This window comes from Hyla sarda, chromosome 3 (assembly GCF_029499605.1).
Source record: "Hyla sarda isolate aHylSar1 chromosome 3, aHylSar1.hap1, whole genome shotgun sequence".
Lineage (NCBI taxonomy): Eukaryota > Metazoa > Chordata > Amphibia > Anura > Hylidae > Hyla > Hyla sarda.
In genome coordinates, this window is record NC_079191.1 from 83957870 (window position 1) to 83981795 (window position 23926).

Here is a 23926-nt window from a genome sequence, read left to right on the forward strand (position 1 = left end):
ATTCTGGCATTTTTGACACTGCGATTGGCTAGTAATTCTAATATCTTAGACAGTAGGGAAGTATATATTTTTTTAATCTGGAATATACATTTACACGCATACTCCCTAATGCACACTCACTTCTAATGAGCACACATGGTTTATGAATATATAGGCTCCCCCCTAATTTAGAGGGAAATGATTTGTATCTGCACTAAAATTGGCCGTATACCTTTTGTCAGTTAATTCATCTCCTCTATTGCTCCAAACATACAATTTCGAATTGACATTGGGGGGATAAGAGTGATGTCGCTTAATGTCTTTTTACCCCTTTAAATTGTGTGGTGAAAACTGTGTACCTGCACCAAATGTATTACATGGTGCTGATCACATCTCTTACTTCAGTACTCCACTTTGTATGGAGCCCCTTTACAACTTTTTGTGTGACTTTTTTTAACCTGTGTGACTTTTCAAATGCTCCACAGCCAGTTTTGTAAGCCAAGTCAGGGCTGGCGTAGACTTTCGCCTCAGCGCAGTTGCGCCACAAGATGCGACAAACTAAAAGGTCTTGAATAAAGATGTATATGTTTTTCTTATAAGATCTTTTCCTGTGGAGTATTTCTTTTTAAGGCGCATTCACATGTGGTATTAAAGGGGTATTCCGGGCAAAAACATTTTTTCCCCTATGTCTGATCAGGGGGGCCCGCTGCTGAGACCCCCCCCCCCCCCCCCGCGCGTTCTCCCTGCAAAACCCGCATAGCCCCCTCTCATAGACATGAATGGAGGGGGCATGGTGTGTCGTCACCTCCCCAGTCCCGGAAACCTGGAGGTTTCCGAAACTGGAGGTTCAGCACTATAGGGAGGTCTCAGCTGCGGGCCCCTCTCGATCAGGCACTTTATCCCCTATCCTTTGGATAGGGGATAAAATATTTTTGCCCGGAACACCCCTTTAATGCTGCAGATTTGCTTTATTAGATTTTGCTGCCTATTGAAGTTGAAAATCTGCAGCAGATCTGCAGCAAAAATATGCACGTGTGAATGCACCCTTAGGGTACATTCCCACACGGCGTATTTGCTGCTGCGTATTTTATTTTCTCTGTTGAAGTCAATGGGTAGGAAAATACGCAGCACCAAATACGCAGCAAATACACAGCAAAATACGCCGTGTGGGAACGTACCCTTAGGCTATATGGGGGAGATTTATCAAAACCCGTCCAGAGGAAAAGGTGCTGAGTTGCCCATAGCAACCAATCAGATCGCTTATTTCATTTTTTTTTTAAAAGGCCTCTGAAAAATGAAAGAAGCGATCTGATTGGTTGCTATGGGCAACTCAGCACCTTTTCCTCTGGACGGGTTTTGATAAATCTTCCCCATTTTGTTTTGTATTCCAGATGACATATGTGTAAGGCCACTTTACAGTGGTATATTCTCCCCTCGGGCAGCAGAAAGCTGAAATCAAGATTTCTTACAGGTCATATCGATGATGAATAAGATTTATACAGTGAAAAATATATCCGGCTCCAGATTCCTTAGATCTCTAAGAGATTGTACATTAGGTTGTATTCACTTTTCTGTCATCACATCACAGTGGAGCCTAATAAAACCCATTATAAGTCAACGTGGTCAGTCAGTCACCCCCAGTGTCCGTCATGTGGTGGGTCAAGCAACCTATTGTTGTTTCCAGATATGAAGGACACCTAAATATAAGTATGAACAGAGCCTTTAGACAAATAATGAAGAGGTCCAGTGGATAACATTACTATAGTTACATCTCAATGAGATGTTCCTGTTCTCCCTGTGTTTATGTGGATTCCACAGTGTTGTGGAGACTATAAACATATTTACCTCTTTTCTTGCGTTTCCCTTTGTCAGAACGTCTGTCAGGTGATGTTGCAGGCCTTTCCACTGCTGTGGGCTGTCCGGAGATCATTGTGTGAATCCCAGATTGGCCGTGTGCTGCTCAAAAAACCCATGAAGGGAAATTGCATTAAAGTAACCACAATCTGGATTGTACAATTCCCTTTGCTACTGATAAAGTTCTTCCCTGTGAAGTAGCCGCTTGTTTGGTTGTTTAAAGGGGTACTCCAAGCATGGACATCTTATCCCCTATCAAAAGGATAGGGGATAAGATGTCTGATCGCGGGGGGCCTGCCACTGGGGACCCCTGCAATCTCCCTGCTGCACCCGACCTTCGTTTAAAGCACCAGGTGCAGCGCTGAAGGCTCGTGATGTCACGTCCATGTCCCCTCAATGCAAGTCTATGGGAGGGGGCGTGACATCCGGCATGGAGCAAAGTTTGCTTCGTGCACCGGATGTCTGGGGTACCATAGCTGAGATTGCGTGATTAGACATGATTAGAAAAAGTAGTCACACTAACGCTCGGATACATTGCCTAACCATTAGGCTTTTCAATGGGGTAGACAGGCAATACATTCCCGGGAACCAGCTCAGCTCTGTTTATATACAGTATGTCAGTGCTTAAAGCTTACCATCATATTAAAGGGGTTATCCGGGAAAAAAAACTTTTTTTTTTTTACATATCAACTGGCTCCAGAAAGTTAAACAGATTTAAATTACTTCTATTAAAAAATCTTAATCCTTTCAGTACATATGAGCTGCTGAAGTTGAGTTGTTCTTTTCTGTCTAAGTGCTCTCTGATGACACCTGTCTCGGGAACTGTCCAGAGTAGAAGCAAATCCCCATAGCAAACCCCTTCTACTCTGTGCAGTTCCCAAGACAAGCAGAGATGTCAGCAGAGAGCACTGTTGGCAGACAGAAAAGAACAACTCAACTTCAGCAGCTGATAATTGTTGGAAGGATAAAGATTTTTTTAATAGAAGTAATTTACAAATCTATTCAAAGTGATAGCTTATACCTCTAGGACCTCACCAACCTTGGTGCATAATGATGAAGGTGGAAATAAATTAAGATATATCAGCATTACTTATAAAATAGTTTTTAATTAAATATAAATAGAATAAGGATAAAATATTGAATTAACACATTTGACTGGCACTACCATATGGTAATCCCACTGGTCCCCGTGGGATATCAAACTAATACGAATGGATGTAAGAAAGATGTCCAATTTACTAGTGCTCCAGTATGAATGAAAAAAAAAGTCTGTTTTATTCCGCAAACAAGAATTAAAGTCCTGTTTTGTAGCAGAGTGAGTGCACTAGTAACATAAAGTCAATCTGCAGAAAAAAGATACAAATGATATTAAAAGTATCTCTCACCACTGCTTCTGGCGGCTTGATAGTCCTTTGCTGTGGGTTACAGCCCTGCACTCCTCTCGTGCCCCAATGGTAGGGGGCACTGCAGTCTCCCGTCTCCCTTGCAGCCCCGATGGCAGGGAGGGCGCAGTATGGTGTTACGTGCCGCAGGCTCCGATGGCAGGGGAGCGTGATGTGATGTTCTGTACTGCAGATTGCACTCGCTCGCCGGCTGTCTGTTGATGGTATTGTTCTGACACTCCGGCAAGAGTGTCAGTCAGCACGGGAACGGCAGTAAGTCCGGCGGCAATGGTGCGCTCGGGAGCGGCGGGGGATCCAGGGATGGCGTCCCACGTGGAGACCTGAGCTGCAGGAAGTGTAGGCTGTGGAAGATGGTTAAAGGTAGGGTTGCCGCCAGGCAGGGCAGAATACGGCTGGGTTAAATATTGATATACACATTTCTACTGAGGAAAGGGTCGGAGGACTACAATTCCCAGCACCCCGAAACGCGTTTAGGTGTCTGGGACTGTTTACACAGTCCTTACTAGTGTCTGCCTGCAAACTCACAGGTCCCGGTATCAGAGGAGTTAACCCAGCCGTATTTCGCCCTGCCTGGCGGCAACCCTACCTTTAACCGTCTTCCACGGCCTACACTTCCTGCAGCTCAGGTCTCCACGTGGGACGCCATCCCTGGATCACCTGCCGCTCCCGAGCGCACCATTGCCGCCAGACTTACTGCCGCTCCCGTGCTGACTGACACTCTTGCCGGAGTGTCAGAACAATACCATCAACAGACAGCCGGTGAGCGAGCGCAATCTGCAGTACAGAACATCACATCACGCTCCCCTGCCATCGGAGCCAGCGGCACGTAACACCATACTGCGCCCCCTGCCATCAGGGCTGCAAGGGAGACGGGAGACTGCAGTGCCCCCTACTATTGGGGCACGAGAGGAGTGCAGGGCTGTAACCCACAGCAAAGGACTATCAAGCCGCCAGAAGCAGTGGTGAGAGATACTTTTAATATCATTTGTATCTTTTTTCTGGAGATTGACTTTATGTTACTAGTGCACTCACTCTGCTACAAAACAGGACTTTAATTCTTGTTTGCGGAATAAAACAGACTTTTTTTTCAGTCATACTGGAGCACTAGTAAATTTGACATCTTTCTTACATCCATTCGTATTAGTTTGATATCCCACGGGGCCCAGTGGGATTTCCATATGGTAGTGCCAGTCAAATGTGTTAATTCAATATTTTATCCTTATTCTATTTATATTTAATTTAGTAACGCTGATATATCTTAATTTCTTTCCACCTTTATCATTATGCACCAAGGTTGGTGAGGTCCTAGAGGTATAAGCTATTACTTTGAATACATTTTTACTCTGTTGCCGGTGGGGTCCGGCTATAGCTTTAATTACCACGGTCCTTCTGTTGTGAGCTGCACCTAATTCTTAATTTACAAATCTGTTTAACTTTCTGGAGCCAGTTGATATATATATAAAAAAAAGTTTTTTTTTTCCTGGAATACCCCTTTAACCATTGTTATATTCAATGATTGGATTACTGTTGTATTTTATTACAGTGATCAGAAGTATGATGGCAACATGTTTAGGTCCAAAACTTTCTGATAAAGCTTAGATGACATGACCCATAATGGATGAAGACAACTTCCATTTTACCTTCCAAGATCTGATGGCCCAGACTGATTGTCTCCTCCGGTGGCTTTTCTGTTGTTTGTTCCTGGGCATATTCTGCTACTGCAGTGATGAGATCCACTGCCCCAGAGCACTGCAAGTAGTTTCCAGTGAGATACAGTTCACTGTATGTTAGAACAAGACGAAGTCAGCAAGGCAAAGAACCTATCCCTGGCCTGGCCCCATAACTTATTACCAATGTCCATAGCTCACTCAATATATCCTATTCTGCAATGACTAGTAAAAAGCTAGACTTTTATCCTTCCCTTCATATAAATGAAACATTATATTAAAACAATTAGAAATGTTACACATTACATTAACAAGTCTTCTGTATAGATTACCTGATGGCAGATTGTGCCAAGAGATTACCCAGTAGTGTTCCACTTGGGGGGCCCAGGTTACAATAACATAGACTAAGAGACACCAGTTTTGTGTTTCCTTCAAGACCTTGGATAAGACCCTGGATTCCTTCATCTCGGACCCTAAAGAAACAATGCCATCTTACTCTGTAGATTAAAATGCATTTGTGGACAATGTAGGTACAGCAGGACTTCCTCTTACTCATTGTGATCCAGTGTTATGGATGTTAACTGGCTGAACTGGACAGCTTTCCCCAACCTTTCCACTGACCACACATCGATGCCACAATCTATGACTTCTAGTTTTATAAATGGATATGAAGTTCTCCCTCGTAACTCTAGTAGTATAGCCTGCATAAAGAAGAGAATGCATATGTGAAAAGGAAAAAAGCGGGATCTACATTACCTACCATTCAGAGAAAACTAGAAGACCCACTAAGTAAATCAGTGGTACCCCAGCAGATACCCCCTACTTGATAATAAGAAAAAGGTTTTTCTCTTTGGCGATCATCATCGCCTGCTTGGTTTCCCATCAGGGCCGCAGCTTAGGGTCTTATAGGGAGTGCAAAGGGTGCAGTTGAACCCAGGCCAAGAAGCCTAAAGAGCCCAAATCAATAACACTTTGGCCGGAAAAAGCGTCCGCAGGTGACGTGAAACTAGTTTCCTCTCATTGGTGTGCCCCACGTCCGAGAGCTTGCCGGCTCTTGCTCCCCGCTATGGAACATTGTTTCATCTGTTTCACTGCTATGTCTAAGGAATAAAGCTTCCCTGCTGTGCTGAAGATACATTCGGGTGAGTGCGACTCCATTCATTTCTTCTAACAGTCACCAAATCAATAACATATTGATAGAATTTGGTATAATTTTTTGATTGGCAAACATCTTCCAGAGAACGCTGCTAACAGCAGTCTTATGGCGCCCAGATGGCAGAGGTGTGTGTTCACTATAATGTATACTTATTATTTAGCCACCCCCTTCTGTTGTATACTGAGGACATGAGGCACTAATGTAACCAAGTGCTGCATCTTAGGTCATACTCCTTACAGTTAGGCCAGCCACCAAGAACCAAAAAGCGTGCAATATTTCATGCAATATTAATATTTGTGGAGTAGCCGTGCTAATGATCATTCATACATAGAAATTTACAAAAAGTAAATAAAACGTTTTAGGCATATTTACATATACTATTTATGTAAATATGGATTTCTTGGACTTAAAGGGGTACTCCGGCGCTAAGTCATCCAAAGGTTAGGGGATAAGATGCCTGATCGCGGGGGTCCCGCCGCTGGGGACCCCGTGATCTTATACGCCGCACCCCATTAGAAGCAGTCCCCGGAGCGTGTTCACTCTGGGTCTGATTACTGGCGATCACGAGGACGGAGCATAGTGACATCACGGCTCCACCCCCGTGTGATGTCACACTCCGCCCCCCCAATGCAAGCCTATGGGAGGGGGCGTGACAGCTGTCACGCCCCTCCAATAGACTTGCATTGAGGGGGCGGAGCGTGATGTCACACGGGGGCGGAGCCGTGACGTCACTATGCTCCGTCCTCGTGGTCGAGATGGATTCAGCCTGAGGATCTCCAGCGGTTCCGGAAGCCACTAAAGGTGGGTGCCGCATGGTAGATCCCGGGGGTCCCCAGCAGCGGGACCCCAGCAATCTGACATCTTATCCCCTGAGTACCCCATTAACCTGTGACTAATGCTGTGAGGAGCCACATTTACTGTACATTTGTGACCTCCATGGAAAGTGTGATGCACGGTGTTAGATGTTCTCTATTGGCATTGGACTGGATATAGGTTCTCGGTCATTGGATGAGGCCGGGCAATGTCAGTGAAAAATGTAAAGATAAGTTGTTTGCTTTTCCCCACATGAATGTAACCCATTAACGTACAAGACTAGCAACATCCTGGTTACTGAGCGGAACTCCCCATAAGCACAAGTCTGTCGCAAGCATATATCGCTCATCCCGTATGGTCATCAATAGTGGTCTTAATAAAACTGGAGAGGAACCTTGGGAGGAGCTCTCGGGACCGGACAGGATGATCTGCAGGAAAACACAACACAGTATTTCTGTATCTCAATATCTTGTATAGGAAAAGTGCAGCTAAAAATGTTACATTTATGACATTAAACATCAAATACAAGAGTAGTTCATCTAAATTATTGCTTAAAGCGCAACGGTCATCAGGATTTAGCCCCTAAAGCTATGTAAAAGCTGTGTATCACAGTAATGCAGGCATACCTTTCTATTCCTAATTGGTATAGAAGTAGTGGTGGCGGAATTGGGATAAAGCCTTGTGGGGTGTAGGGTAGTTAGGGTGTTGCTGTTCAGGATATTTAAGGGCGCTGTTAACCCTTGTCACTCGTGAGGCCAGGGTGAGGGTTAAATCCTATGTTTCTTGATAGGCCTATTGCCACCCTTCCCAAGAGCAATAGGTGATGCAGAAATAAAGGATTGTCCACAACCACTGTTAACTGAAAATTTGCAGTAGCTTTTACTGAAGAATTTCTGTACATGCAGCAATAGTAACAGTCCAGATAACAGAGTCTCTATAGATATAGCTGAGCAGCGATTGACAGTTGGTTGGGATCAGATAAGCTTAATTTAGCTTCTTAGGGATTGTATAGCAGAGATCCGCTGGATTTAAGGGTGCGTTAAGGTCCAGTGATCTTGCGGTGAGTAGCGGGGAGTTGCTTAGTCTATCTGCTATGTTAGAGGCCGCAAGGCTTTGGCCTAGTAAATCGTTTTGTAAGCTGCGGAGGTCCTACCTCTTCCAGAGTCAGCAACCCAAGAGAGAGAGATCAAGATGGCGCAGGTCCCTTATATGGGCAGGGGCCGGCCGTTTTGGATTGGTCCTTAACAACTGTCACTCACAGTTACAGTGCATTGTGGGTGAACACGTTACGGGAACCTCCAAAGGTCCTGTAGCAAAACCATAGAGTTCTGAACTAATCACGTGACCCGCAGGTCCTGCTACGCTTGAATAGGTAGGCAACTACATATATACATATATATATATATACCTATATGAACTTCTATATAGTCACTGACTAACTGAGGGGTGACAAGGGGAAAACTACAAAAGAGGGACCCCGACGTCCTAGGGACTCTGACTATGGGGACCTCTATAAAGGTAACATATACAATACGGTACCGGGACACCACATTAGGATGATAAAAAAACATTTTTTATCAAAAGCCATGAACAGTTGTAGAGGCAGGGCTGGGGATCTGCAATGTCCTCTCTTAGACAACATGACAGAATGAGCCCCGTGCGAGTGACACCGGCGCATGTGCAGAGAAGCTGTATGTCGCCCCCCCACACAGGGCCGATGCTGTGAAGTTGTCTGAGAGGCGTGGCGGCCCTGGGGCATTGCGGACCCTTGGCCACACACCTCTCTGACTTATCGTGGCTTTTGATAAAAGTGTTTTTTATCATCCTAAAACCATCAATTAGCTATACGAAGTTATGCCTGCATTACTGTCATACACGGCGTTTTAAAACTGTATATAACTTAAAGGGGTACTCCGCCGCTCAGCGTTTGTAACAAACTGTTCCGCATGCTGGAGTCGGCGCCTGGAGCTCGTGACATCATACCCACGCCCCATCATACCCACCCACGCCCCTTCATGCCATCACGCCCCGCCCCCTCAATGCAAGTCTATGGGAGGGGGCGTGACGGCCGTCACGCCCCCTCCCATAGACTTGCATTGAGGGGGCGGGGCGTGATATCCTTCTATTCTATGATGAGGTGTCCTAAGTTCAGTGCTTACCCTGAGGTATCGAGACCCATCTTGGATACGTTTTTTGAGGGAATGGGTTATGGTAGGGCTTACAAATGACTGACTTTCAGCACAATAATTTTCATATCTTTTCAGGAATGTTTTCAGAGCTGATATATCTACAGCTTTATCCCCTTTCCCTTTCTTCTTGGTTTTCTGAGGCATTTTCATCAGCTCATACCCTGCAACAGATTACAATGTGATGTTTACAGATAAAACATGACTACATGATTGGTTATATGACAATAGTCACAAGACTGGAGTTGTGTGCACCAGTGAGATGGACATTTTAAAGTACAGACTATTTAAAGGGGTACTCCGGTGAAAACCTTTTTTTTTTTTTTTTTTTTAAATCAACTGGTGCCAGAAAGTTAAACAGATTTGTGAATTACTTCTATTAAAAAATCTTAATCCTACCTGTCCTTATTAGATGCTGAATACTACAGCGGAAATTCTTTTCTTTTTGAAACACAGTGCTCTCTGCGGACATCATGACCACAGTGCTCTCTGCTGACATCTCTGTCCATTTTAGGAACTGACCAGAACAGCATATGTTTGCTATGGGGATTTCCTTTTACTCTGGACAGTTCCTAAAATGGACAGAGATGTCAGCAGAGAGCACTGTGCTCATGATGTCAGCAGAGAGCTCTGTGTTTCAAATGGAAAATAATTTCCACTGTTGTATTCAGCAGCTAATAAGTACAGGAAGGATTAAGATTTTTTAATAGAAGTAATTTACAAATCTGTTTAACTTTCTGGCACCAGTTGATTTAAAAAAAAATAAAGTTTTTCACCGGAGTACCCCTTTTAACTTCCTTCTAAGTATATTTATATATGTAGCTAAGCATACAGTTAATAAGTATAACGAGTTTTATTTTATTGGCTATACCTTTGGCTATGATGCTGTTAGTTTAGGAAATAAAAGTTCTAAGGGTGCGTTCCCACAGGGCGTATACGCAGCGTATTTGACGCTGCGCAAAATTTATGGCAGCAGCGGGAAATACGCTGCGTATCCCTTGCTCACTATACACACAGGGCTTTCCGGCGGTAGCCCTATGTGTGCAGTGAGTTTTGGAAGCGGAGCCGCGCGTCACAGACAAGCCGGCATATGGCTCCGCCTCCAAAACTCACTACACACATAGGGCTGCCGCCGGAAAGCCCTGTGTGTATAGTGACCAAGGGATACGCAGCGTATTTCCCGCTGCTGCCATAAATTTTGCGCAGCGTCAAATACGCTGCGTATACGCCCTGTGGGAGTGCACCCTAAAGGTCCCCATACGATTTAGTGAAAAGTCAGCCAAGACCACTGATTTCAGCTGGAGCAGCCTAGTCATATGTATGAAGGCCTCCCGACTCCCCCAACAGATTGTTAGTGGGGAATGGGTGGGGTATGTTGGATTTTAACTGCCTGACCCTTTTCAGTTCTGGGATATAAGCCACCAGAGTTGTACTTTACTTATCGCCACTACTGGAGCTAACACATATTACTACCTATCTCAAAACATGGACATTAAAGGGGTACTCCTGTGGAAAACTTTTTTTTTTTTTTTTAAATCAACTGGTTCCAGAAAGTTAAACAGATTTGTAAATTACTTCTATTAAAAAATCTTAATCCTTCCAGTACATTTTATGGGCTGTATACTACAGAGGAAATGCTTTTCTTTTTGGATTTCTCTTATGTCATGACCACAGTGCTCTCTGCTGACCTCTGCTGTCCATTTTAGGAACTGTCCAGAGCAGCATATGTTTGCTTTGGGGATTTTCTACTGCTCTGGACAGTTCCTAAAATGGACAGCAGATGTCAGCAGAGAGCACTGTGGTTCTGACATCAGAGAAATCCAAAAAGAAAAGCATTTCTTCTGTAGTGTATAGCGCCTAAAAAGTACTGGAAGGATTAAGATTTTTTAATAAAAATAATTTACAAATCTGTTTAACTTTTTGGCACCAGTTGATTTAAAAAAAAGTTTTCCACGGGAGTACCCCTTTAATACTACAAAACTTGTTAATATGTTAGCGGACTGTTTAAGCATATGTCTCCCATGTTTATACACACTAAAGTTACTTTACATTTGTTATTATGTTATCTGTATTTACCTGAAACTTTCAATAAAACGAATGTTAAACAGAGTTGTCTGGCAGTATCTTACCTTCCCCCTTCACAACACATAAACCTTTGGTTGAGGGGAATATGTGTATGGGGTCAACAGGACAGATGGCTATAGCTATTGTATAGGCACCTAACAGGTGTATTTCCAGGTCCTATCCACAGTACAGAGGATAACCAGCTGATCTGTGGTGTCCCGGTACTCAGCAATTTTCAGGGGCCCCATAGAGAATGCATGGAGCAATCTCCATGCAGTCTGTAGACAATTTTGTGCCCATTCTCAGGATTGGTGTGGGTCCGGAACCTAATTATGGGGACAAAATCATCCCCAGAATGAATGAAGCACATTACGTCTGTGTGGTCAACACTCCATGCATTCTGTGTGGGGCAACTGAATTTCGTAGTTAAAGGGGTACTCCAGTGGAAAACTTTTTCTTTTTTTTAAATGAACTGCTGCCAGAAAGTTAAGCAGACTTGTAAATTACTTCTATTAAAAAATCTTCATCCTTCCAGTACTTATTAGCTGCTGGATACTACAGAGGAAATTCTTTTCTTTTTAGAACACAGAGCTCTCTGCTGACATCACGAGCACAGTGCTCTCTGCTGACATCTCTGTCAATTTTAGGAACGGTCCAGAGCAGCATATGTTTGCAATGGGGATTTTCTACTGCTCTGGACAGTTCCTAAAATCGACAGTCGAGAGCACTGTGGTCGTGACATCAGAGAAATCCAAAAAGAAAAGCATTTCTTCTGTAGTGTATAGCCCCTAAAAAGTACTGGAAGGATTAAGATTTTTTTTAATTAAAGTAATTTACAAATCTGTTTAACTTTCTGGCACCAGTTGATTTAAAAAAAAGTTTTCCACACAGAGCTCTCTGCTGACATCACAAGCACAGTGCTCTCTGCTGACATCTCTGTCCATTTTAGGAACTGTCCAGAGCAGCATATGTTTACTATGGGGATTTTTCTCCTACTCTGGACAGCAGAGAGCACTGTGCTCATGATGTCGGCAGAGAGCTCTGTGTTCCAAAAAGAAAAGAATTTCCACTGTAGTATTCAGCAGCAAATAAGTATTTGAAGGATTAAGATTTTTTTAATAGAAGTAATTTACAAACCTGTTTAACTTTCTGGCACCAGTTGATTAAAAAGAAATTTTTCCACCGGAGTACCCCTTTAAAACCCACTGAGCTTGCTATTTTGAAACACTGACCTAGAACATGTGGAAACAGTCCTTTAGTATTTAAAGGGATTTTTCGACCGAAGAAAAAATGACATTTATTCTGTTTGTCAATTAAAATACTTAAACTTACTTTAGTTTTCAAAGTTATATGGAAGTAGTGTGTAGCTCAACTCCGACTAGAAGGCAGAAATATATGTATCTGAGGTGAACTGGTGTTGCCTTCACCCAAAAAAGGCCATATAATCAAAATAAGTGAAAAATGAAATTGATTAGCAATCAATTCTTATAGCCAGTCCTCAAAGATACATATGAAGAAGGTGAAGAAGGATCCAATAGAATTTATACATAAGCTTAAAATAGAATAAAATAGTGATATTCTGATGGAATTAATAAGCCTCCTACTGCCCTAGCTGGGCCCATGCATCGGGTGAAGGAGCTTTAATAAAATAACATAAGCACAAAAAATTATGTAAAAGTTTTGCATGATGAGATTCTGACTTCATTTAAACTGGTAGTTGTACTTGTATTTTTTGTGCTTACGTTATATCTTACACCATCAATTTCCCTTTTTTTATATAGATAATTTTTTCATTAAATAATTTTTATGTAAAAATCCCTACATATTTCTGTTTATGTTCGTCATTTTTATTATACTAGAATATATTTTACCCTATCTTACATTAACATCTATATCTTTTCTTTTCTATTTCTTTTATTTGTCTGGATCCAATCTTATAACTCTGCTACACACCATTCCATCATCCCTATCCACATTTTCTGTATTACCCAACACATTATCAAGACTGAGACTATATATAACACTTTATTCACACCTTAAACACTATCTTATTGCTACTGAAGAAAAGGCCCGAGGCCTTGAAACGTGTCTAGCATACCTATACAATCTATGTACCAACCTTTAGCCTGCCTTCACCATTTGCAACAGCTGGATGACCCCTATTTTGGGACCACTTTCATTCGCGCGCGTCCAGCGCACTACAGACACGAGGACGCCGGCAACCACTCCCGTACCATTTCAAATCAGCGCTGTCTCCACGCTACCTACCTCACCAATTCTCCTACTATCCAGGCCGGACGCCTTCTCCGTGCCAGCCACAGACCACGAGACATCGCATCACAGACGGGCACTACCTATAGTGCCCAGACGCCCCCGTGCCAGCCCGTACTGTCTACACCCCTTCAACATACCCATGGTCGGTGAGTGGTGCATAACCGCGGAACTATTCTCAACTGTTCTTTATTGCATTTATTGCTGGAACGAACATTGCACCTTTATTACTGTACCACCAATGAACTAATATTGAACGAATATAGGCAGTAATTTTAACCGGCATCTAGGTTGGATTCAAATATCTATTTGGTAGCTGAGGTAGGTGATGTCCAGCTCCCTTCCCAAGCCCGTAGCGCCCGGACTGGCGCGGGCAACGCCTGGATAAGTAGGTGTAATTACAAAGGAATGTCCAGCGTGAATGGATGCAGAATGGTGCTTTTTATTGCGATAACACTTCAGTACATGTCAGACATGGACACTCGTGACGCGTTTCGGCCCTGGCGTCGGGCCTAAGGCCCGACACCAGGGCCGAAACGCGTCATCAGTGTCCATGTCTGACATGTACTGAAGTGTTATTGCAATAAAAAGCACCGTTCTGCATCCATCCGCGCTGGACATTCCTTTGTAATTGCACCTAAGTATCTATTTGGTACACATATTGCAATACCAGTGGTAGACATGAGCGAACTTACAGTAAATTCGATTCGTCACGAACTTCTCAGCTCGGCGGTTGCTGACTTTTCCTGCATAAATTAGTTCAGCTTTCAGGTGCTTCGGTGGGCTGGAAAAGGTGGATACAGTCCTAGGAAAGAGTCTCCTAGGACTGTATCCACCTTTTCCAGCCCACGGGAGCACCGAAAAGCTGAACTAATTTATGCAGGAAAAGTCATCAACTGCCGAGCCGAGAAGTTCGTGGCGAATCGAATTTACTGTAAGTTCGCTCATCTCTAATCAGTGGTTATACTTTCACATTGTATCTTACGGATTTTATTAAAGCTCCTTCGCCCGATGCACGGGCCCTACTAGGGCGGTAGGAGGCTTATTAATTCCATCAGAATATCACTATTTTATTCTATTTTAAGCCTATGAATAAATTCTATTGGATCCTTCTTCACCTTCATTCTTTTTCCATATGTATCTTTGAGGACTGGTTATACGAATTGATCGCTAATCAATTTCATTTTTCACTTCGTTTTCAAAGTTGACTGGTTTAACCTTTTTGCAAGTCCCTCTTGCGATCCTGACGCTGCCATTCTGACACAACAGTGCTCTTTCTCCCTGCGATCTGTGCCGGTGATGTACCTGCTGGCTGCACCATCTTCTTTCTCCATCATGGCTAATTCAGGTGATTTATTTCAAGTGTCAAAACCCCTTTAATTCTTTTGTCCCTTATATGTAAAGTGTATATTGGCATAAAATTCAGGAACTTAATACTTTGTATTTCAGCCCCAACCCTGAGAACATCCCTGAAATGCCCGCAAATACCCCAAGCTGTCCATTTTCATTTCTGTTGTGGATATTACCACAGATTTCACGCCTTTTCTTGTAGTAGGCTTAAAGGGATACTCCGCTGCTAAGACATCTTATCCGCTATCCAAAGGATTGGGGATAAAATGCCTGATCGTCGTGGTCCCGCCGCTGGGAACTCCCGTGATCTTCCACGCCGCACCCCGTTAGAATCAGCCCCCGGAGCGTGCTTGCTCCGGGTCTGATTACTGGCGATCAAGGGGACGGAGCAGAGTGATGTCACGGCTCCACCCCCTGGTGACGTCACGCTCCGCCCCCTTAATGCAAGCCTGTGGAGGGGGCGTGACAGCTGTGGAAGATCATGGGGGTCCCCAGCGGCGGGACCCCCGCGATCAGGCATCTTATCCCCTATCCTTTGGATAGGAGATAAGTTGTCTTAGCAGCGGAGTACCCCTTTAAATCTGCAACAAAATCATCAGGAGTTACTGTGGATTTACAGAAGAAAAATCCACTGAACTGAATCTGACCTTTTTTTTTTATTATTATTCTCAACATACTGTACACCCGAATAATGATATAACTTATTAGAGATGAGCGAACTTACAGTAAATTCAATTCGTCACGAACTTCTCGGCTCGGCAGTTGATGACTTTTCCTGCGTAAATGAGTTCAGCTTTCAGGTGCTCCGGTGGGCTGGAAAAGCTGGATACAGTCCTAGGAAAGAGTCTCCTAGGACTGTATCCACCTTTTCCAGCCCACCGGAGCACCTGAAAGCTGAACTAATTTATGCAGGAAAAGTAATCAACTGCCGAGCCGAGAAGTTCATGACGAATCGAATTTACTGTAAGTTCGCTCATCTCTAGATATAACAGCATGCAGTGACCTTTTCATTTATACTGAGACAGATAATGTATTTACTATTCTGTAATGACCTGTATTAACATATGAGTCAATAGTACAATTACCTGCCCTAAATCTATAGTGAGAGCTGCATAAGTATTTTAGTAAGATTGTGTCAGGATATACATTACCTTGTATAGAAGGGAAGTCCAGGAAGGTAAGTGCAGGTAACGTTTGGTATTGAGTTGTGGTTTCTATGGTACCTACCTACAAACGTTACTTCCCAGCTCAGTGAGTCTATGTAGGTTCCCAGCCTAGCCACACCTATACACTGCTAGAGATTGTACCAGCACGGAATGTCTGTAAGGCTGGGTTCACGCCACGTTTTTCCCATACTGTTTTCAGCATCCATGGGCAGCCTTTCACTGTCTGGGCATGCTGGGAGTTGTAGTTTTGCAACAGCTTACGCCACACTCATTGGGAAACACTGATCAAAAGGTACTCTCCAAGATTGCACTAATAAAGCTCAAACCTCGTAAAGCCACATTTATCAAAGTGTTTGCTGTACCAGAGGTATAGCTAGGAGATAAGCACAAGGGGGTGAGGTGCAAACACATCTCAGGCCTTAAAGGGGTACTCCGGTGAAAAACTTTTTTTTTTTTTTTTAAATCAACTGGTGCCAGAAAGTTAAACAGATTTGTAAATTACTTCTATTAAAAAATCTTAATCCTTCCTGTGCTTATTAGCTGCTGAATACTACAGTGGAAATTCTTTTCCGTTTAAAACACAGAGCTGTCTGCTGACATCACGAGCACAGTGCTCTCTGCTGACATCTCTGTCCATTTTAGGAACTGTCCAGAGCAAATCATATGCTGTTCTGGTCAGTTCCTAAAATGGACAGAGATGTCAGCAGAGAGCACTGTGCTCGTGATGTCAGCAGACAGTTCTGTGTTTCAAAAAGAAAATAATTTCCGCTGTAGTTTTCAGCAGCTAATAAGTACAGGAAGGATTAAGATTTTTTTTAATAGAAGTAATTTACAAATCTGTTTAACTTTCTGGCACCAGTTGATTTAAAAAAATAAATAAATACGTTTTCACCGGAGTACCCCTTTAAATCTCAGTCCTTTTTATTAAATCAACTGGTGCCAGAAAGTTAAACAGATTTGTAAATTACTTCTTTATTACTACTGAGAATTGTCTTTTTGCCACAGCTGGAGGCACGCTGGTTGGGAAACAGTGCTATAGATCAGTGGTCTTCAACCTGCGGACCTCCAGATGTTGCAAAACTACAACTGCCAGCATGCCCGGACAGCCGTTGGCTGTCCGGGCATGCTGGGAGTTGTAGTTTTGCAACATCTGGAGGTCTGCAGGTTGGAAACCACTACTATAGATAATTAAAGGGAATCTGTCATCAGTGTCACCTGCATTAACATGATAGTACAGGTGACACTGATGACAATGATATTAACCTGGTCCCGTTCCTTGCTATGGTTCTCCCGCTATCTTTTGCTGTATCTTCTGCTTCAGGGCCAACTTCGAGCATGGGCGGAGTTTCCTCACGTCACAGCTGCTGTTCTCTGTGGTGTCACAAAGCTCCGCCCATGCGCCAAGACAGCCCCAGAACAGAAGATACGGCGGAAGATTGTGGAGGAATCAGAGCACGGAACGGGATCAGGTAAGTACCGTTGTCATCAGTGTCACCTGCACTACCTGTCTGTACCAACACGTTAGTGCAGGTGACACTGATGACAGATTTCCTTTAATATCTTACACCTGAACACAGTTTGTATGAAAAACACAGAAATGACATTTGGAAACAGGGCTTGGTGCTGGAAGCTGAGCCCTGACTGTCAGTCAACCAGGGACAGGGATGGGAGGAGGAGCGAGGAAGTGTTCAAGCTTTCTGCGCTTCAAGGGCTTGGGGATGCCTCTTTGATTCTAGGCACCAGTAAATAAAAGCATTTTTCTACGTTATGGAACCACAGACAGATATAAAATATATATTATGTACCATGTTTCTCCTTGCCCTAACAGCCGTCTAAGGCTCCTTTCACACTATGAGTATTCATCCGTTATTAAACATCCATTTTCTGTGTAAAAACGGATGTATAATAACGGATGAAATAACGGGTGCGAACGGCTGAATAATGTCTTTCAAAATAACGGGCATATTCATCCGTTAAGACCCGTTATAACATCCCTCATGTACGGCCATTTTAACACCTCTGCCTACAGACTCCCACAGCCGGGACTACTACTACTCCCATCATGAAACAGATGTGTTTCCATGATAGGCGTAGTAGTTCCCCGGCTGTGGGATTCTGCCGGTGGCTGGGGAGGCTACATTAATGTTTGTACTACTACCCCCATCATGGAACAGACTCTGTTCCATGATTGGGATTGTAGTACAGGGGCTGAGGGATTGATGGCACTGGGTCTCACTTTTGAGACCTGATGTGATTAGAAGTTATTAAACAGGGGAGAGGGCGGCATGCTCCACTCCCCTGCGATATACAATGTATTTTACTTTCATTTTTAAATTCCCCGCCGGGAGTCCTGAATGGCCGGTACTGAGGAGCCATTCAGGGCTCCCAGCGGGGTTTTCAAATTGAAGCGCTGCGGTGGGGAATGATATATAGAATGGCTGGGGGTGGGGTAATATATCTTGCACCGCCGCAGCGCATTTATATATGTTCACCCCGCAGTGCATTTATATATGTGCCCCCCGCAGCGCTACCATAAGCCCCTGGGAGCGCTATGAATGAAAAGTATTCTACAGCAGCGGCATCTGGCCGGCACGATGTGCTGCTGAAAGAATACTTGTTATTCATAGCACTGCAGCGGCATCTGTATACAGATGAGCTGCAGGGGTCAGACATATATCCATATGTCTGGCCCCCACAGCGCTTCTATACTCATATGCCATTGCAGCGCTATGAATGAAAAGTATTCTATCAGCAGCACATCTGGACGGAAGATATATAGATATACAGATTCCGGGCGGCCAGATGTGCTGCTGTAGAATACTTCTCATTCATAGCGCTGCCGGGGGCTTATGATTGCGCTGCGGGGGGGGGGGGGGGGTGAACATATATAAATGCGCTGCAGGGGGGGAAACATATATAAATGCGCTGCAGGGGTGAACATATATAAATGCGCTGCGGGGGGGAACATATATAAATGCGCTGCGGAGGGAACATATATAAATGCGCTTTGGAGGGAACATATTCCCCCCCAGCAATTCTATATATCTTTCCCCACCGCAGCACTTAAATTTGAAAACCCTGCCGGGAGCCCTGAATTGCTCCTCAGTACAGACCATTCAGGGCTCCCGGCAGGGAATTCAAAAATGAAAGTAAATACATCGTACATCACAGGAGAGTGGAGCATGCCGCCCGCTCCCCTGTTTAATAACTTCTAATCGCATCGGAGACCTGGTGCGATCACTCCCTCAGCCCCTGTACTACAACCCCCATCATTGACCAGACTCTGTTCCATGATGGGGGTAGTGGTACAAACACTAATGTTGCCTCCCCAGCCACTGGCAGACTCCTGCAGCCGGAGAATTACTACTCCCATCATGGAAACAAGTCTGTTCCATGATGGGAGTAGTAGTAGTTAGAGATGAGCGAACTTACAGTAATTTGATTCATCACGAACTTCTTGGCTCAGTGTTTGCTGACTTTATCCTGCATAAATGAGTTCAGCTCTCAGGTGCTCCGGTAGGCTGGAGACTCTCTCCTAGGACTGTATCCACCTTTTCCAGTCACCGGAGCACCTGAAAGCTTAACTCATTTATGCGGGATAAAGTCAGCAAACGCCGAGCCAAGAAGTTTGTGATGAATCGAATTACTGTAAGTTCACTCAACTCTAGTTGTAGTCCCTCAGCACTGCAAGAGTCTGCTGTCACCTCTTCTGAGCATGCTCAGAAATAATAACAGATATTATAAACCAAGTGCAAACTGATGACATAAAGGCTCATCCGTTTGCCATAGACTTCAATGTTAAAAATAACGGCCATTAATGTACCCGTTTATTGCGACAGAAGAAAAATTTGTGCATGTGCAGTTTTTTCTGCCGTCATAATGTCCGTTATTCATGACGGGCTATAATGGGTAATAACTGATAATCAAAAAATCCCATAGACTTGAATGGGATTTTGTAACGGACGTTTATAACGGATCTTTTAACGGAAGAATTTTATAGTGTGAAAGGGGCCTAACAGTGTCCGCAGTCTGGAACATGAATTGGAGCTGACAGATTTTCTTTAAAGGGCTACTCCACTGGTCAGGGTTGGGAACTAAATGTTCCTTACGCTGTTTTTGCGCTGCGGGGGTCAGCAACTCCCCTCATGACATCACAGCCACACCCACTCAATGCAAGGGGGCGTGACCATGACATCACGAGGGACGTGGTCGACCCCCGCAGCACGAAAACAGCATTCAGAATATTTAGTTTTACATAATTAATACAGAAGGTTATTCCACATAAAGAATTGTGTAAATTTTCATTATACAAAGAATAACTTGTGACCTCTGAATCGGGAACACCCCTTTAATCCATGAAAATAAAACTTGTTCAAAACTTTTCTTGATGTGGGCTTTTTTACTGATCACACCTTAAGTAATGGGTTAGGCCAGATGTGCATACATAAAAAGACTGATCCAAATGTATATAAGTTTTTATTTCTCACATAGATGACCATGTCAAGGTAAAACAACAACGTTCATCTGTATACTCTACTGGTACATAAAAATATACTTCTCATTAGTGTACATTATAGATGCTTCTGCACATACACTGCTCAAAATAATAAAGGGAACACTTAACCAACACAATGTAACTCCAAGTCAATGACACTTCTGTGAAATCACACTGACCACTCAGGAAGAAACACTGATTGACAAGCAATTTCACATGCTGATGTGTGAATGAAACAGACAACAGGTGGAAATTATAGGTAATTAGCAAGACCCCCCAATAAAGGAGTGGTTCTGCAGGTGGTGACCACAGACCACTTCTCAGTTCTTATGCTTCCTGGCTGATGTTTTGGTCACTTTTGAACGCTGGCAGTGCTTTCACTCTAGTGGTAGCATGAGACGGAGTCTACAACCCACACAAGTGGCTCAGTTAGTGCAGCTCATCCAGGATGGCACCTCAATGTGAGCTGTGGCAAGGTTTCCTGTGTCTGTCAGCGTAGTGTGCAGAGCATTGAGGCGCTACCAGGAGACAGGCTAATACATTTGGAGACAGAGACATGGAGGAGGCCATAGGAGGGCAACAACCCAGCAGCAGGACCGCTACCTCCGCCTTTGTGCAAGGAGGAGCACTGCCAGAGCCCTGCAAAATGAGCTCAAGCAGGCCACAAATGTGCATGTGTCCACTCAAACGGTCAGAAACCGACTCCATGAGGGTGGTATGAGGGCCTGATGTCCACAGGTGGGGGTTGTGCTTACAGCCCAACACCGTGCAGGACATTTGGCAGAGATCACCAAGATTGTCAAATTCGCCACTGGCGCCCTGTGCTTCTCACAGATGAAAGCAGGTTCACACTGAGCACGTGACAGACGAGACAGAGTCTGGAGATGCCGTGGAGAATGTTCTGCTGCCAGCAACATCCTCCAGCATGACCGGTTTGGCGGTGGGTCAGTAATGGTGTGGGGTGGCATTTATTTGGGGGGGCCACACAGCCCTCCATGTGCTTGCCAGAGGTAGCCTGACTGCCGAGGTAAGATCCTCAGACCGAGATAAGATCCTCAGACCCCTTGTGAGACCATATGCTGGTGCGGTTGGCCCTGGTTTCCTAATGCAAAACAATGCTAGACCTCATGTGGCTGGAGTGTGTCAACAGTTCCTGCAAGAGGAAGGCATTGATGCTATGGACTGGCCCGCCCGTTCCCCAGACCTGAATCCGATTGATCACATCTGGGACATCATGTCTCACTCCATCCACCACAGACTGTCCAGGAGTTGGTGGATACTTTAGTCCAGGTCTGGGAGGACATCCCTCAGGAGACCATCTGCCACCTCATCAGGAGCATGCCCAGGCATTGTAGGGAGGTCATACGGGCACGTGGAGGCCACACACACTACTGAGCCTCATTTTGACTTGTTTTAAGGACATTACATAAAGTTGGATCAGCCAGTAGTGGGGTTTTCCACTTTGATTTTGAGTGTGACTCCATATCCAGACCTCCATGGGTTGATAAATTTGATTTCCATTGATAATTTTTGTGTGATTTTGTTGTCAGCACATTCAACTATGTAAAGACGAACGTATTTCATACGATTAGTTCATTCATTCAGATCTAGGATGTGTTATCTTAGTGTTCCCTTTATTTTTTTGGATAAAAGGAGGTCCAAGAAAGGGAGATAAAGCGCGATTTATCTCCCTTTCTTGGATCTCCTTTTATCTATATTTGCGCCTGGACGCTGGGAGCCGCAGCAGCTGCGATTACAGGATTCCTGATCAAGCGCATTGAGTGTTGTGCCTCCATTCGCACAACTCTTATAGGTGAGTGTGTTTTGATTGGGCTCTTCACTATCTCATCCATCAGGTTCCATCCAGGGGCGCGCACCCTGTTTTCTTTTGTACTTTATTTTTTTGAGCAGTGTATATAATGTTTGTGCCAGGATTTGTGCTTTATTAATAAGAAGTAATGCACATTATCTAATACCATAGTCTTTTTTTTTTTTTTTTGTTATTGCCCCTAAAAATCACTTTGATTTATTTTCTAGAACTAAATGTGGCAAAGTTGGGCCAGTAAAAAGTTTCTATAGTTCCTTTACTGATTGGAAGCCATTATTTACAATTAGACCTGTAGAACCTTTTCACTGCAAAAAAAAATAAAATAAAGTAAATTACAAATTACACTATTTTAAAGCTCATAAAACTTCAACATTTAGAAAGGAGAGGTCATTATACTGACCAACAATAAGAACACACACAGGCTGCAAAGAAGACTTTCGTATTATTCCCTATATTGCCAATGGGCAGCTGTGGCTGTGGACATAAGGGTGTTTGTACTGGGCAGAGTCGAGCTCAACAGTCGTTCCTTGTAGAGTTATCTTCAGGCACCCCGAGAAACGTGCTCCAGGCTCCGCTTGTTCTGTCGCATAAAAAAATGTAATAATTAGGATGAATATATTCCAGGACATATCACCCACATGGGTTTTCACAGACCATAAAGGTAGACCTATATTAGTCACTTACACCCAAATCAAAAAGAGAGGACATATCCTAACAATATGCGCTAACTTATATATATTTCCAATGAAATAAGGCAGTGGCACTCCAAAATTGTAAAAAAAAAAAAGGGTCTTTATTCACCCCAATGTGCAGCAATGTTTTGATGGTCTCACACCATCATTTTCAAGCCATTGGCTTGAAAATGATGGTGTGAGACCATCGAAACATTGCTGCACATTGGGGTGAATAAAGACCCTTTTTTCACTATTTTTGGAGTGCCACTGCCTTCTTTTATTGCATTGTATATAGCGGATCCTGGACCAGGACATGTGTATATGTATGTATCATGTATTTTCTAGAATAAATTCTGAAAGACTAGTGATATTTTGATGAAACTTGGATCACACCTTTCTTATAACTCAAATAAAAATATAGAAGAGTTTAGGGTTGTCCCATCACCGACAATTTCCATCAGCCTGAGAGTAATGTAGCTTAAGTCCCATGCAAATCTATGGGACTTAAGAAACATCTTCTGATCCTGTTACTCTTGGGCTGCGGAGATTGCCCGGAAGTTTTAAACATCCTGCTGCCTCCCCAACATCATGGTAAAGTATAATTTAACTGTCTGGCAGGCAGATAAGAGTGAGAGGGGGAGAGAAGACATACATGCAGGGGCAGGGAGAGGGCATGGTAGCACTGCAGTGAGAAGTGTAGGGAGGACAAGCAGCCTATTTCTGCTGGGGCTTCAGGAGACTGAGAAAGCTAGGTGGCACACATTATGTATTCCACACAGTTTTCCCAGTCTCCTGAAGAGCTCCAATATGGCTTCTTCACCAGACACATATTCTCTTCAGGTGTCTGGGAAGGCTAGGTGGCAGACAGTACATAGTGCAGGGCTCACAGTACCTCCCTGTGGTGCGTCATTCCTCCTCTTGATTCCCCTGTGCCCTTTATCCCCCTGTGCCATTCCATTCCATTCCCTTTCATCAGCCCCTGTGCCATTTTATCCCCCCCCCCATTATTACCCCCTGTGC

General features: G+C 43.9%; 2 protein-coding genes across 8 annotated transcripts in view; both read right to left on the reverse strand.

Annotated features, from left to right (window-relative positions):
* The window catches only part of LOC130360581 (uncharacterized), a 28230-nt gene extending 18947 nt beyond the window's left edge, over nucleotides 1–9283 (reverse strand). For all 4 annotated transcript variants that reach the window (XR_008890719.1, XR_008890720.1, XM_056563110.1 and 1 more), the window contains exons 1-6: nucleotides 9032–9283; nucleotides 7148–7300; nucleotides 5456–5604; nucleotides 5236–5376; nucleotides 4877–5016; nucleotides 1825–1935 (exon numbers count right to left, since the gene is read on the reverse strand). Coding sequence is in view for 2 of the 4 variants with exons in the window: in XM_056563110.1 (XP_056419085.1) it covers nucleotides 1825–1935; nucleotides 4877–5016; nucleotides 5236–5376; nucleotides 5456–5604; nucleotides 7148–7300; nucleotides 9032–9211 (874 nt within the window). In the remaining 2 variants the exon portion in view is untranslated. The remainder of the gene's footprint in view (nucleotides 1–1824; nucleotides 1936–4876; nucleotides 5017–5235; nucleotides 5377–5455; nucleotides 5605–7147; nucleotides 7301–9031) is intronic.
* Nucleotides 9284–21883: 12600 nt separating this feature from the next.
* Nucleotides 21884–23926, reverse strand: part of SHBG (sex hormone binding globulin) — a 30030-nt gene continuing 27987 nt past the window's right edge. For 2 of the 4 annotated variants that reach the window (XM_056564471.1, XM_056564475.1), the window contains one exon: nucleotides 21885–22812. In XM_056564471.1, coding sequence (XP_056420446.1) covers nucleotides 22682–22812 — 131 coding nt within the window. In that variant the 3' untranslated portion in view covers nucleotides 21885–22681. Of the gene's footprint in view, nucleotides 22813–23926 lie in introns of all 4 variants that reach the window. The other 2 variants (XM_056564472.1, XM_056564474.1) reach the window with 2 other exon arrangements.